Genomic DNA, 14993 nt, shown 5'->3' with positions numbered 1-14993 from the left:
CGAGAAGAAAGAAGAAAGAAGAAAAAAGAAAGAAGAAGAAGAAGAAGAAGAAGAAGAAGAAGAAGAAGAAGAAGAAGAAGAAGAAGAAGAAGAAGAAGAAGAAGAAGAAGAAGAAGAAGAAGAAGAAGAAGAAGAAGAAGAAGAAGAAGAAGAAGAAGAAGAAGAAGAAGAAGAAGAAGAAGAAGAAGAAGAAGAAGAAGAAGAAGAAGAAGAAGAAGAAGAAGAAGAAGAAGAAGAAGAAGAAGAAGAAGAAGAAGAAGGAGGAGGAGGAGGAGGAGGAGAAGGAGAAGGAGAAGGAGAAGGAGAAGGAGAAGGAGAAGGAGAATATTCCGATGCGAAAACAATGTTTCCCATTTTTCAAATATCATAAACTATACATTTTCGGAAAGCGCTCGCGCTTTCCTACCTCATGGTGTGGGTCCCTCGTTAATTTTGAGTGGGCTCCGCCCACTTTGTGTTTTTGGCCCTCTATACAGTAATAATGTTCAATTTTTGCATTACATGCTTATATGCACGGAACATGCAAGAGATGGGGAACGTATTCGTGAGCTACTTAGCGCAAATGAGTGCTTTATATGCTTTTTAATGTAAAGTGCTCGTTTAGTGAGCACTTTTGCACGGGCTTCGCCCGTTTACAACGGTAATGTTCCATTTTCCTACTACTAATTAGTATGCACGGGGCGTGCATGAGTGGAGGAGTCTAACTAGTAATTGAGGAAACCAGCGTATTATATGTCCTCAAATATTACAAAAAATACATAGAAAAAATTACGTATGGAGGTGGATTGTTTTCTTCTTTCTTTTGATATTTAAATGTTTTTCTTTTTTGAATTTAAGAACACTTAAAAAAAACAAAAACACATCCAACAAATAATTGAAAACATAGAATCATGGCCCAGAAAAAACAAACAAACAAATACATCCCATTTAGACCAAAGTCTGTAAATTGTATACATTTTTAAGTCAACTCTGAATGTAATTTTTTCCGCTTTACAATTTTTAATTTTTCTAGTAAGTATTTCATTTTCTGTGCTGGTTATTCTCACACATTGTTACACAAATGTACACGAATAATGCTTTCATTGGTGTATTTTTTTTTTTCTTCCTCAGCTTCCTGGTGATTTGAGCCAGACGTCAGATGACCCCAGCCTGTCTGATTTTGAAACGTAATTATTCATATTAATTTGTAGATATACAGTATAAGAATGATACAAAACAAAAACGGTGAGACGTAACATTAACGGAATAGGAACATTACCACATTTAAACGTTTCCACAGTTGCAGACACGCTGTACACAAACAAAATCCCTTTGCTCAATCACCATTTCATATTTGGCACATATTTTCAAATGACCAAACCAGTACATATTAGTCTGAACACTGGTCTGCTCAAATAAGACACTTGACCCCCAGGAAACACAGTCCAGGTGACTCGGGCAGGTCACATGGTAACCAGCCCTGCATGAACACTTTCCTCCATATACATGCGTTCGCACATCCGGGAACTTGTGCAGTGGCAACCGAGTCCGCCATTTTGAAAGGGGCACAACAGCACGTCTACAACATACGAAATCTAGGAAATATGAGGCCAAAATGGCATAAACCTGCGTTCTGTTAGGACATTGCTCTGTTGACTGACCAAGAAATGATAGCTTTGTCGTGTACCTTAGTTTGCCGTTATCATCTAAAGAATCAAAGTATTCGTAGCTCATTATGCCGTAGAAAATGATGCAGTCGTGTTGGTTTTTATATATCGCGTGCCCCTTTTAAAATGGCCGCTATGGGGATGTATGACGTCACCGCGAACGCATGTGTTGGAAAAAACAAAGGAACGTATCAATATCAATGTACATTTGGACATTTTCAGCGTGGATCGATTCTGCTCATACACATTCTAGAGATCTCCCTCTCATACAGAGACTTATATTAATCTTGTGGGCACATATTGTACAATTTTGAAGCTTTGCGGAGTTATGCAGGTAGTAGCAAAAATGTGACAATTTGCCCTTTAAACCACTTCTCATCTGAAGATTCTTCCAGTTGTTATTTCCCCATATTATTTAAATTGTTATGGTCTTTAAAACGTGAACCGTACGATTTCCCACAGACTCTTAATTTCATTGAGATGCCATTGCGGTGTTTATGCTAATGCTAATGGGAATGTAATGTATTTTTGTTGATCTCCAGTGCCCACCGTGCCCTCATCAACGTTTGGATCCCCTCGGTGTTCCTTCAGGGTCGCGCTGCTAATGCCTACCATGTCTATCAGGTACGCTCACACACTAACGCTTCATTTTCTTTTTCACTACCACGGAAAAGAACATTAAATCAAGCCCAGATATGTCCGCCAGAATTGTGCAAGAATCAGAGTTCACTTTCGGTCTGGGTTATTAAGTCAATGAAATGGTATTGCTTCACGGACATTTCTCCTCTGATAAGGTGTGCGAGCATTTATACAGAAGTTTTGAACAGAAAAGTGAAGCTGATATCTAAAATAACCTAATATATTTTCCCTTCCTTGAAATACTTTTCTATTGCAGATCCTTTTCTATACATACATGTTAAGGATACATTCAGTTCAGCAGCATTTAATCTTACAAATAAAAGTCATTATTTGATAAAAACACTTGCACATTTGATTGGATAACTTAATTTGATATTTAATGGTTTGTTTTTCATAGCACACAAATTGCTAATTAGATGTTTGAAGGGTGCAATATGTAGCTTTTCGGGTTCACCATCTGCTTGTCTCCATGGAGATGTTATTATTTATGATTACTACCTATAATATTCCCCAGTATGACATTAAACATCTCCATGGAGACAAGCTGGTCAATTCTGTAGAAAGCAGCCCCCGTCACAGTCCGAAAGCATTAGTACAAATACTGGTTTTGAAATGTGGACTTTTTAAGATACAGTATGTCTATCATTATAACTTCTGACCCCTTTAGAATAGAGGTGGGAAATACTGATGTAAATTAAGATCACTATTAGGGCTGGGACAAGTCAATTAATTAATTACAACGATTCAATTATTGCAATTATCGTCAACTGATTTAGCCATCGGAACAATCGGAGTGTACACAGATTCCAAAACATGCCATGTGTCGAGAGAAGAGGTTTTATGAATGACATTATATGAATTATAATAGCACTGGAAACGTGAACCTTTTGTGTTTTTGATGATGAACTTATTTTGTCATTGTCGTTATTTGGGCCAAATTGATACAATAAAAAAAAACTCTTACTAACGGGCCTTTTCTATCAAAACAACTACTGGTGATTGATTAATTGAGAGAATAATTGCTTGATCCAAAATAATAGTTTGTTGCAGCCTTAATCTCAATATATTTTCAGATTATCTTGATTTATTTATTTTAACCTTTATTTAACCATGAAAGTCCCATTGAGATTACCGATCTCTTTTGCAAGGGAGTCCTGGTCAAGACAGCCGCCCAAATCTTTCATCAACACACATTTAGACGATCACGTAGTAAAATATGTTCCCTAGTTCAATGTGCGATGACAGTATTCTGACAATATTGTGGCAATCCATCAGAATTGATCTCAAACTTGTACATATCTTGGTTGAGGCTGAAACACGAATGGACTGTAAAACGAAAGCGCAAAAATACTTATCAAAGACGGTATACTTGAATCATCAAAGTTTGCACATCTCCAAAACAAGTATTGTAACATTATCCATTTCTCGATATCCCCCCACCTCTACTTTAGTACATTTAACATAATGTTTTATTGTGCACCTCAGAACCCCCTGTGAGTATGTAAATAAGGCTGTTAAAGCTAATGGTCCTTCCTGCGCCACTGATAGCCCGACTCTTAACTAAAACGCCGTTGTCTGGCACTGGAGTCTGGCACTTATCTCTTAGTGAGGAGCCCTGGGAAGCGGACTCAGGAACACCCTTAACAAACCACGACTGCTGCCGCTTCTTGTTTCTGTCGAGTTATCGGCCCAAGGAGACGACAGCAACTCTGTCCCCGGGTGAGCTGTTGGAGCGCATCCGTCAGATTAACAAGGTGTTGCTTTTCAAACTCCGGCCCGTCCCACCGCTATAGGCCCAAGCCCCTCACACACATCTGCTCTGTCCCGGCGGCATTTCCACAGACTAATTTGGACAAACACTTAGACGATGTATGGACAGGTGTATTACTTTGGAGCCAGTGTGTGGATATGGAACTTGGAGCAGCCGCGGTTAAATTGTGTATTTTTTTTTCCTTTAGTTGACCAGCCAAACAAATTATATGTATTTTAAATACATTTATTAACCAAATATAGGCTAAAATATGGTAACTGAAGGCTTCTAGATGTTTATGAATAAAGTTTACTCAGATTCAGATTTATTCATACAATTTATTCTATTTCGCCATACATTGTCTTTTTGCATGTGTGTCAGAGTCTGTGTGGACACTTCTAGTTTTTGTAAACAAAAGACTGCATTCCATTACCCGGTACCATCCCTCAAGTTAGCGCTGATGCATTTCATTGTGAGGTTTAGCGTTAGCCTCCAAACATCACAAATGATGAAAAACCAGGGCCTGGCAATCACTTAGCATACATGCTTACAATCTTGTAATACACATTTCAAATGTTTTCAAAAAACATTACAAAAGACAAAATTACAGTGTTTTTATTTGGTGCCACATTTACAGAAAATTTGGGATAGAATACTAATATGTGCAGCTGTTCTAAACACAATACTTGAATATTTTTTATAGCCGATAATTCACAATTATTCAGATTCATTGTTGCAGCTCTAGTTTTACATCAATTGATGTTTGTGAAGAAAAGCAAAACCTTCCCTACATTTGTCTTGACAATTTCCCTAGTAAATTGCCAGATCAGAAATGCATACACCAGGTAAACTCCAGCTCTGTCAGATCTGCTGCCAACGTCCAACTGACAATTTAAATTAGAAACTGCACCAAAATTGTCAAATCTATGGAAAAGTAGAGTTCAATCTTACTTAATGTTTACTTATTAATTGGTTTACTTATTATAGTAACAATGTTTTAGTGAGATGTGTAGCCTAACCTGTCACATGCACTTTGGATCGGTCCTGACAGGTGACACAGACTCACCTGATAGTTAGGTTTGAATGGCATGACTTATACAAACCAGATGCAGAGATGATAATATCGTCTTGTGCAAAGTGATCAAAGTTGTTCTGACAGAGATGCACCTGGACTCACAAATGTCACTTCTTGAGTTCAAATTCACATAAAATAAACTAAAACCATTTAGGACTAGCAGTTTGGCTTTAAAATAAATAAATAAACGTAATCTATTTTATGGCTTATCCGTAATACTTATTGAGCTGGTAAAAGAAATAAACCACGTGTTAAGTCAGTGCAGAATACATGTTGTCTACATTTTAGGAGCAGACTTTTATGAACCTTTTACTGCAGCATTTCTAAAAAAAGATCTTTAGCCTGCAGATATAGGCCATGTTTGGACAGTGCTCCACCTCCACCTGCAGTTTGTGATTCATGAATCGAATCCAACAATGCTACACTGTGCTACATTGATTTTAGCCTAATTCTTCTCCTTGACTAAAACAGGACGAAACTGCTGTCCAGCCCTGCAGCCCATCTGGTGTATTGGCCGCTTCCCTCTTCCCCACAGCTATATTGGCCTAATGGCTCCCCATGGAAAGGGCTTTTGTTCTCAGACAGGTTAATGGATGGCCAAGGTTAGCCCACTCATTGTTGTTAAGGTGAGGTAGTTGTGGTGATTGAACGCAGCGGCCAAGAGTCTTATCCCGTATCACAGGAAGAGAGATCAGGCCCTTTTAAAATACCAGTCCGCGTGGGAACTTTATTCTTCTCAAGCACAAGCTACAGGTGCTGGCAACTCGGAAGTAACTACTGTGTGCCTTGTATTTTACTGTAGTATTTATTGATAAGGTGTAGGGGTGTAAAGAAGCATCCTTTGTGTAAAAATTGTGAATGAAGGATTCCACTGTTCTTCGGAATTATCGGAAAACACTAACATTTGATTTAAGGATTAGGTATATTTTATAGTCCTGGCAGGGAACTGTGTCCTTTGCATTTGACCCATCCCTCATGTTTTAGGTTGATGGGAGAAACCCGGGTACTCGGTGGAAACCCACTCACAGGGACACAGGGAGACTGGGCACAGAAAAACCTGGGCGAGTCAGGGTGCTAGCTAGCCACTAATATAAGTTGGTGACTGAAATATGCTTACACTAAGTAAGTTCATGTGAAGATTTCTGACAACTTTTTTGTGAAGTAATTAACTCAATTTAAAGCAGTGTTTTCTAAATCAAAATCTATTTTATTGAGAAAATGTTCTCAACTACACTGTTACTAACAAAATGTGTAGAATCAGAATCAGAAAAGGGTTTATTTCCAATTGTAGGAACTTGTCAAACCTTGGCAAATTACTAAAATGAAGATATCTGTTTTTGCAAATTAAGTCTTTGAATCACTGGTGAAGCTGTAAAACGTCGTAGACATTCAAAAACATCAAATATGTCCTTGTTCATTCTCTCCCTCGCTGTTATGTCGGTTTATCAGTGGCTTTTTCATTCAGGCAGAACGTCAAATTATCATGATATTACAATTTCAAACTTGATTTCAATATTAAAGAAAGTACCTGATTCTCTTGATCTAAAATGCTATTTTTATATGAACAATGGCAGGTGCTATGAAGAATTTTATAAAGGAATGAAATTGGCTCACACGTACTGCATCAACTCAGTAAGGCACTGCCAGACATATTTCTCACAAACTGTTGTGTTTTCACTCACAAAATTAGCCAACTCACCTCATCAATGCATCAATTAACCCCAATTATTGAAATAATTTGAGCGAGCTACATATTACAGCACTACGGGTAACTACACAAAACAACATTTATGATGAGATACTCACAATAACAGCGTACTGTTCAGACAGATGCACTTATAATCATGCCTCATTTGCCACAAACATAACCTTAAAAACATCTATGTGTTACAACAGCCGCGATAAAACTCACCTGTCACTCCCAGATGCAAATCAAATCACGTCTTTCCTGAAGAAATGTCTTGTATTTCCCTGAAGTGGAGTTGGTCAAAAACAGACACGATTCACTCACTCTTTATAAAATGTCCCGTTATTCCTTTGTTGCTGTTTTTGCTTCATAAAATTGTGTTCATAAAATCCTCTGCTCATTTCACATCTCAGCCTGAATCCTCCATTGCACAAGACTAGCTCACTATGTCATTAAATGGCTGCCTGTATTTCTAATTAACTTTTATATCATTCGAAACACAAACAGAGCCATAGCTACAAACAAAGACTTGTCGTTAAAGTCACTCATTGAAAGTTTTTTGCGTTGCCGTCTTTGTGCTGCACAGGATCACAATGTGTTGACTTATCTGGTTTTCATACAGGTTTATTCAGTGCGGTTTAAGCCTGTGCTGTCTTCAGAGCGCATGTGCAGACCTCTAAAAGAAGCTGCTGTCTGCTCTGGGTCTATAAGCTCATGTTAGAGAGCGGGACATGACTCTGAACATGGCTACAGACTGAGCCGCTTTGCAAGGAACGGAATCAAGCTCCCACGTTACTTCTTAGCGACCACTGAAAACACTGTGACTTCCAGCCAAGCTCGGCAGCAGAAGTGAGGGGAAGACGGGTTTATTTAAATATTTCTGAACAATTTACCATACTTTTCGCCCTTTAAGCCGCTACTTTATTTCCCACGCTTTGAACCCTGCGATCATTACAACTGTGCGTCTAATTTATAGATTTGACTGGCTAACGGCTACCGGGGGGCAATCTAGCAGGAAGCGCAAGCGTTTGACACACTGTAGAAGAAGATTGTCAGGGGCCAGTTGAAGCACTGTCCAGGGAACACATCATGTTTTCTATATTTTGATCTTCAAAAGCTGTGTGTGTTATTACAATCAGGTGGACAACTTTTGATAAAGCTATTTTACAAATATACAATTTGTCCTACCTCAACCACATGTAACTGATAGACAAGTAAGACGGAAAGACAGACAGAAAAACAGACAAACAGATAGATAGACAGACAAGCAGACAGACAGTGGGACAGGACGATGACAGAACAGACAGAACGGGATTGAGCAGAACGGTCTGTAAGTGGTCATGATCGGGTTATGTTGCTGATGTGTGTGTGTCTATATGTAGAATGGTGAATGTAAAATAAATAAATAAATGGAAGCCAGGAAAGGGGGGGTGATTATGTTTTTGTTGGGTTTAAAAATGATAGAAAAGTGGACCAGGTGTTTTCAAAAGCTAACATTTGCTTCTCTCTATGTGCACAATGTTTTTCTATTGTAATATATTATGTTTTTCCAGTGGTTGATATGGCATGATTTCTTGGACTTCCAGTTTAGGAGGACGACTTTCTTAGCGACAGAGATGAGCAAGGGTTTTTTGAAGTGCTGCGTAATGTGGATTGTAGATATGTCATTAAGGAGACAGAGTGTTGGAGATAAAGGGATTCTGGAGTCCAGGATGGTAGAGAGTGCCTCAGTGATTGTGATCCAGAAGGAGTAGACTGGTTGACAGACCCACATGGCGTGCAGATAGTCGTCTGTGCTACCTAAAGTGCATTGTGAACAAATATCGGTGTTCGTTAAGCCCATTTTAAACATTTTACTTTGAGTGATGTGAGATCTATGTACGACTTTATACTGTATAAGTTTTAGGTTTGTGTTAGTGGTCATGGATTTTTTTTTTTGCAGATTTGTTCCCAATAATCAGGGTTGGGAGAGAATGCCAAGTCATTTTCCCACTTGGTTGTTGGGAGAGTTATTGTTAATTTTAGGTTTGTGATCAGTGTATATAGCTGGGAGGTTCATTTAATTTTCATAAGTTTTTCTACAAGTTGAGATGGTTGTAATGTGTTGTTGGAGAGGCTTGTTTTGTCTTTAATTTTAAGTTTGAGCTGTTGATATTGAAGGAACTGTTCTCTCCCAACCCCATTTCTGTGTTTGTGTATTGAATGACATGAATTGGTGGTTGTCGAACAGGTGGTGAAGATGTGAGATTCCTTTTTGTGCCCATGTGGAGAAGTGAAGAGGTTTATTCTGTAATGTGAACACTGAGTTGTGCTAGAGTGGGGTGTACCTGTTTAGTGCTAGGGATGATTTTCTGATTTGGTTTGAGTAGAATTGATGGTAATAGGTTGACAGAAGTTGGATTTTTTTGATTGATTGTGAGTGATATTTATACATTGGTTTTGTTCTAGTTCCAGCCATGGGTAGTTGTGATTTTGTTTGTTGATCCATTTAACTAGGTATTGTAACTGATTTGCCAGGAGGTAGTGATGGAAGTTTGGTGCCTTAAGCCCGCCATGTGATTTTTTATTTTGTAGTGTGAGAGTGATATTCTGTTTTTTTTTATTTTTCCAATAGAATTGTGTAGTTAGTGAATTGAGAGTTTTGAACCAATTGTCTGTGGGATCATAGAGAAGAGGTAGTTAATCTGAGGGAGAGTTTTCATTTTGACAGCAGCTATTCTTCCAATGAGTGTGAATGGGTGTTTTGACCAGCGTTTGAAATAGTCTTCAATTTTCTTGAGGAGGGGGGTATAGTTGAGGCTGAAAAGCTCTGACAGCCTGGGGGAAATATGAATCCCTAGATATTTGATGTTGCCGGTTTGAAAGTGGGGGGAAGTGTCCTGAACTCCAGAAACCCATGCATTATCGGAGAGGGGTAGTGCGATTGATTTTTTCCAGTTGATAGTGTAATGTGAGACATCAAATTTGTTGATAATTTTGAAAGTTTCTTTAAGTGACACCTGTGGGTTCTGTATGTAAAGTAAGAGGTCATCTGCATAAACTGATTTTGTGTTGTACGTTTGCTACCTGCATTCCTTTGATTATACAGTTTTGTCGTATTGCTGCTGCAAGAGGTTCAATGAAAATGGCAAAGAGGGAAGGCGAGAGAGGGCATCTCTGTTTGGTTCCTTGGTGCAATGTAAAGCTCTGTGAAGTGATTCCGTTAATGGAGAAATGAGTCCAATGAGGAAGTGAATCTAGACGCGGCTGAACGCAAAGACACATGCAGTGCGCGGACATGAGATGTATGGCGGTCTGCAGTTTAGAACCTGCCGCAGAGAAATTCAACTGTCTTGGCCTGACTTACAGGTCAAAAGACAACATGTGCATCACTATCATAGATCATAAGTACGAGCTCAGGAGCAGATGAACCAGATGTGAAGACACAGACACAGGTAAATCAGCTCACACAGAGTCATCAAGGATAGAGAGGACTGTAGGGACAGCTGTGATGTGTTCTTTGAATGTTAAACTTCAAAGTGCTCTTTGTTTTATTGCAAGCTAATTCATATTCACTGAGAAATTAGTCTAATTAGTCCTGCGGCTCAGCGGACTGCAGGTGCACTACAAGACCCCCCGGGTTCAAAAGACGTGTAGTATATGTGTAAATATCTAATGTTACACCTGGGCACCTGCGGCTTATTGAGAGGTGCTGCCCTTTTATGTACAAGTTCTATTTTCTTCGTAAATTTTGTGTGCGCAGCTTTTATTCAGGAGCGTTCTATAGCCCGAAAAGTAAATATAGTTCTGACACACAGTGATTTTAGATTGTATTGCCTTGATTGCCCTGACCACATGCCTGCTGTTTAGGGGGCATTCTTAATAATGTTCGTCGCGGGATCATAGTGAATTAGTCACAACTTTTAAGATGAAATTTAAATGCTTAAGAACATCTCTATTAAATCTAGCGCGTTCTCTTAGTATCTTCTTAAAGACGTCTTGTGACATCAAAACACCAATTTGTTTAATATTTCTGTGTTCACTTTTCCATTTCTTTTTTTCATGCCAGATTTGTAAAACTGCCTACTCATTTACTGTCAAAAGGATGACATCTAAAACTGATACATTTGCTCCATTATCACCCAGGTCTTTCCTCTTTGCACGGCTTGTATGCCTCCGGGTCTCCATTCCATCACACCAACCCACCTCTCCCTTCACCCTCTGAACTCCTAATGAGCAAAATCTAGCGGCGGCAAAGGGAGATTCTCTGTGTTCCACCCACACCACACGGGAGGGGAAGGAAGTGGTCTTCGTTTGCACACAATCAGCGAGCACACAAATTATTCTGCAGGCACACCAGAGACCCGCTTTTATTATCTGTGGGTTTTTCAAAATGAGCACCATGCACAAACTGGCGCTCTAAAATGAGGTGCGTATAATAAGGCTGTTAGCAAACACTCATAATAGGAATAAATGGCAGAGCAATAGTAATATATACGGCATAATATGTAAGGAGAGAGCTACTGTTTCAGAGTCCTTTTGAAACTCTTCTAGGTTGCGAATACATTTGTAGTTGTGGGCTTAGGGACAAGATTGAATGCAAATTCAGTCATAATTTATCCCTATCCTAAATTTCACTATAACTGTAATACGGTACTATTCCTAACAAGGAAATTGACCTTAGGGGATAAAACCACATTCCCACAAACTTTCACAATGGGCAAAGACTGGTGTGGGCAAAGACTGGCCATGTTTCTATTAGTCAGGCCCGAGGCAACTATTAAAGCTGGGTTGCTGATTTTCACACAGTGAAATGCGCAAGTAGGTACTGTATATAAATCTTTCTTGTGCCGAGCTCTCACAAATGTTTATGACATTGTTAGTATTCGCATATATGCATTTTTTGAACACTAGCACAGCTTTAGAACGGCTTTTTCAAACAGAAAGGTGAAGCCAGGATGTCCCCCCTTGCAAAGCCAATTGGTGACATCGTGTAGTGGTCTGGCTTTTGTCACAAAATTCTTCTTTTACAAAACATTTTCAAGGCGTACTCTCTTTTTAATGTGCTAAATTCTCTTTCGAGTTACATGACACAATATCTGTCAGAGAGAGAGATTTGCTGTGGCAAAACAAGTTCATGGTCGTTTCCTCTGTCAGACTGTCAGACTCCATGGGTGAGACAAAGCACCTGTGATGGGCATGTTTTGATTACTGGGTGTCATACCTGTGGTGTTATCGACAGTTACAGTGCTGCAAACTTTCCTCATGTTCCCTTTCACTTGATCTAGTTGGAATCGTGCACTGTGATCGTAAGTCTTGCAAGTACTTTTTCTATGAAAGAAATACTAAACTCCTTCACCTTTCCAAAGCCCTGTAGCTTTTTTAGACATAGACCTGGCACTCAAAATGTGTAGTTAAGTGTCGGGAGCAGCAGAGAGAATGTAGGCAATAGCATGGATGTAAAGGGTTCACATTAACCATAGTTGTTTTCATGGAGCCTCGGCTTCAGTTTGTCTTACATGCATTATTCTATGTAGTGCTTTGAATGTGCACTTTCAAGTAACATCCCCACGGAGACAAGCAGTGGTGGACGTTTTACCAGAAAAGTTACATAGTGCACCTTTAAGTGTGAGGTGGAAAAATGTGACGAAGATAAATCAGGATTATGAGATTGTCTAACAATATTGACTAAATTGACATTGGTTTGCTGATTGGTTGGTTGTTTGTCATAGGAACTGGGAACTGCACGAGGTATTTTGGTTGGTTCATGTTTTGGATGGGTAGGCTTTATTCAACAGGACACTGCGGCATGAAATGGGAAAGCGACTGGGAAATGACATGCAGCAAATTGTTGAGAGCCGTATTTGAACCGTCGTCTGGACATCGTTTCAGAAATCATGACGTTATAACTTCCATTCCCAACTCCCAAAGTCATTTTCAATCTGATGAAAGTGGTCCAAGCAGCTAGCATTTCTTCTCTCCGTAGGTCAAATTGGTCCTGCCCAAAGGGAGGAGTTATAAATGAAACTTGCTCTGCGCTTGTTTACAATTTGCCGGTTTCACACTTATAGCTTGGGTCTATTGACGTCAGGCACTTTCCCTCAGAGCTGCAAGTACCCCATTTACATTTGTCTAGTTCCTCCCAAGGTTTTATGAGGCTATTGTAGACTGAGGGCAGGTTGTATTTCAGACCACCATTCCCATTTAAAGAGGGTTTTTTCCTTAACAAAGATAGCCTGCTTTGATAAGAGTTTTAGGAGGTATTTGAAGTGGCGATTCTACCTTGTGGCATGAATGCAAATAAGTTACCTTTTATGCTTAGTCTTTGGAACATTGAAAAATTAAAGAATTAGCTATCTACCCTATTAACAACTTTTTAAACAACCCAATGACCATAACTCTTCCTATAGAAAGCAAACTCTTTACTTAACACATCTATCCAATTTACAGGATATACAGTACGTCGTCTGGGCACACAATTTCTGAACGAGCATTTCTCTTTGATCAAGAAAAAGCTGAGACTATATTTTTTCCCTTCAAAGTTGCTGGAAACATCTCGCCAATTGAATTATGCAAATCGCAACTTTTTGCTTTTGCACATTGTTTTGCTGTCCTTTAAACTTCCCGTGCGCTCTCGAATAAATATGTAAAAATAATCAGTCCATCTCGTGCATATGCTTATCCTAACACCACACTTTTAAGCGTGCCTAAGAAAACAGTGACGTTATGTAATCCCGTAGTGTTTAATATGCGCTATATGCATGTACATAAATGAGCAGTTGGATGAATAATTGAGTCGTCCTGCTTGACAGACTGTGCTTCCCCAGAGTACGGAGCGTGAAATGTGTGAGCACCTTTAATTTCGGCATTATACATTGGGTTAACTCCCTGCAGAACGAGGCGCAGAGCTTTGCATGCTAACAGAGTAAGATGTGCTGATTGGCTGGAGGCTGCTATACGATATGGTACTGCTATATGTACTATACTCTATCAACCCTGTAGAGACTTAAAGAGAATGTTGGAGTTCTTACCAAGGCAAGCCATTTTAAAATAATTGGTTGGAAAACATTCCCTTTGATGTAGAATTGTTGGGTTTGCAGATTGATATGCTCTGGCTTGGATTATAAGGGATCATTGACGTCATGTAGTAATTTAAAATGTATTAGTCCATTATGTAGGCCAAGCAGCAATCTGCGTGTGAAGTCTGCATGTTCTCTTTCTCTCCAAAAAGCAGTACAATGACTACATTCAAATAAAAAGCAACACCCAGATCAGCAATACAAAAGTCACACATTTGGATACAGTTTTAATCAGTTAAATAAACACTCTGACATTAATGTGAATTGTTCTGATGTGGTAAAAGTACTTTGGAACTGACAAGGTTCCCCCCCCCCCCCAAATGGGACTGTTAAGTGTGACATCATCACAGTAGAATCAATCATTCTGATGAATCAAGGTCAGTTTTGTTCTCCAGAGAGAAAAAAATACCCCAAAATAAACAAATTATAATTAGTAGGCTTTTTATTTTGATCCCTACATCTTTTTTTTTTTTATGTTAAATTAGCTTCAGCATTTACAGAGGAATTGTTACGACCCAACAAATACCTAATCTAGTGTCAATAAGACCCTCCCTTCTGACACGGGAGGCGGGATTTAAAATGTGATATTCCTCTGTGCTGGGCTTGTGTCCAGTTTTAATTACAGTAAATCAGGCATCAGAGGCCAAAACTAGTCTCAGCTTCACAAAGAGTCCAGACATTTGTTCATACTACAAAAAAATCAGAATTTAGCAAATTTTAGTCAAGCTTTTTAGGGAACATAAAGCTTAAGCTTAATGACCAAAATGCCATTACCAGGCTGAGAAATAGATTTTCAAAGTTAGGGGCCAGGGGAGCCCCCTATCTAAAAAAGTTAGGGGCCCCCCAGCAATTTCAGGGGCCCACAAGCGCGCGCTGCATCGTGGCGTCATAAGAACAAGATTAATTTGTTGTTTTAAACCTCGTTTATCAGCATGTAAAACAATTTAAAGTGCTTTTATCTTTTATTTGATATGAAGGAAGAGCACAAATACTGAATTCCTATAAACCAGAGATCATGATGTTTAATACTGTTTAATTTAATATAATAATATTTCTTAGATACAAAATAAATACTGTTTACAGCATTTGACACAAGGAGATCTTGTGGAATATATAAAATCACAGCCTACAAAATAAA

The 14993-nt window shown here is 39.0% G+C and overlaps 1 protein-coding gene across 1 annotated transcript in view; it reads left to right on the top strand.

Annotated features, from left to right (window-relative positions):
* snx29 (sorting nexin 29) overlaps positions 1-14993 on the top strand; it is a 195350-nt gene that overhangs the window by 119192 nt on the left and 61165 nt on the right. Inside the window, exons 17-18 of the mRNA XM_072456919.1 lie at positions 1111-1166; positions 2189-2270. Of these exons, the coding sequence (XP_072313020.1) occupies positions 1111-1166; positions 2189-2270 (138 nt within the window). The remainder of the gene's footprint in view (positions 1-1110; positions 1167-2188; positions 2271-14993) is intronic.

This window comes from Eucyclogobius newberryi, unplaced genomic scaffold, assembly GCF_026437365.1.
Source record: "Eucyclogobius newberryi isolate DKJ021-1_F unplaced genomic scaffold, fEucNew1.0.hap1 SCAF_20, whole genome shotgun sequence".
Taxonomy (NCBI): Eukaryota; Metazoa; Chordata; class Actinopteri; order Gobiiformes; family Gobiidae; genus Eucyclogobius; species Eucyclogobius newberryi.
This window is presented reverse-complemented; position numbering and strand designations above follow the sequence as displayed.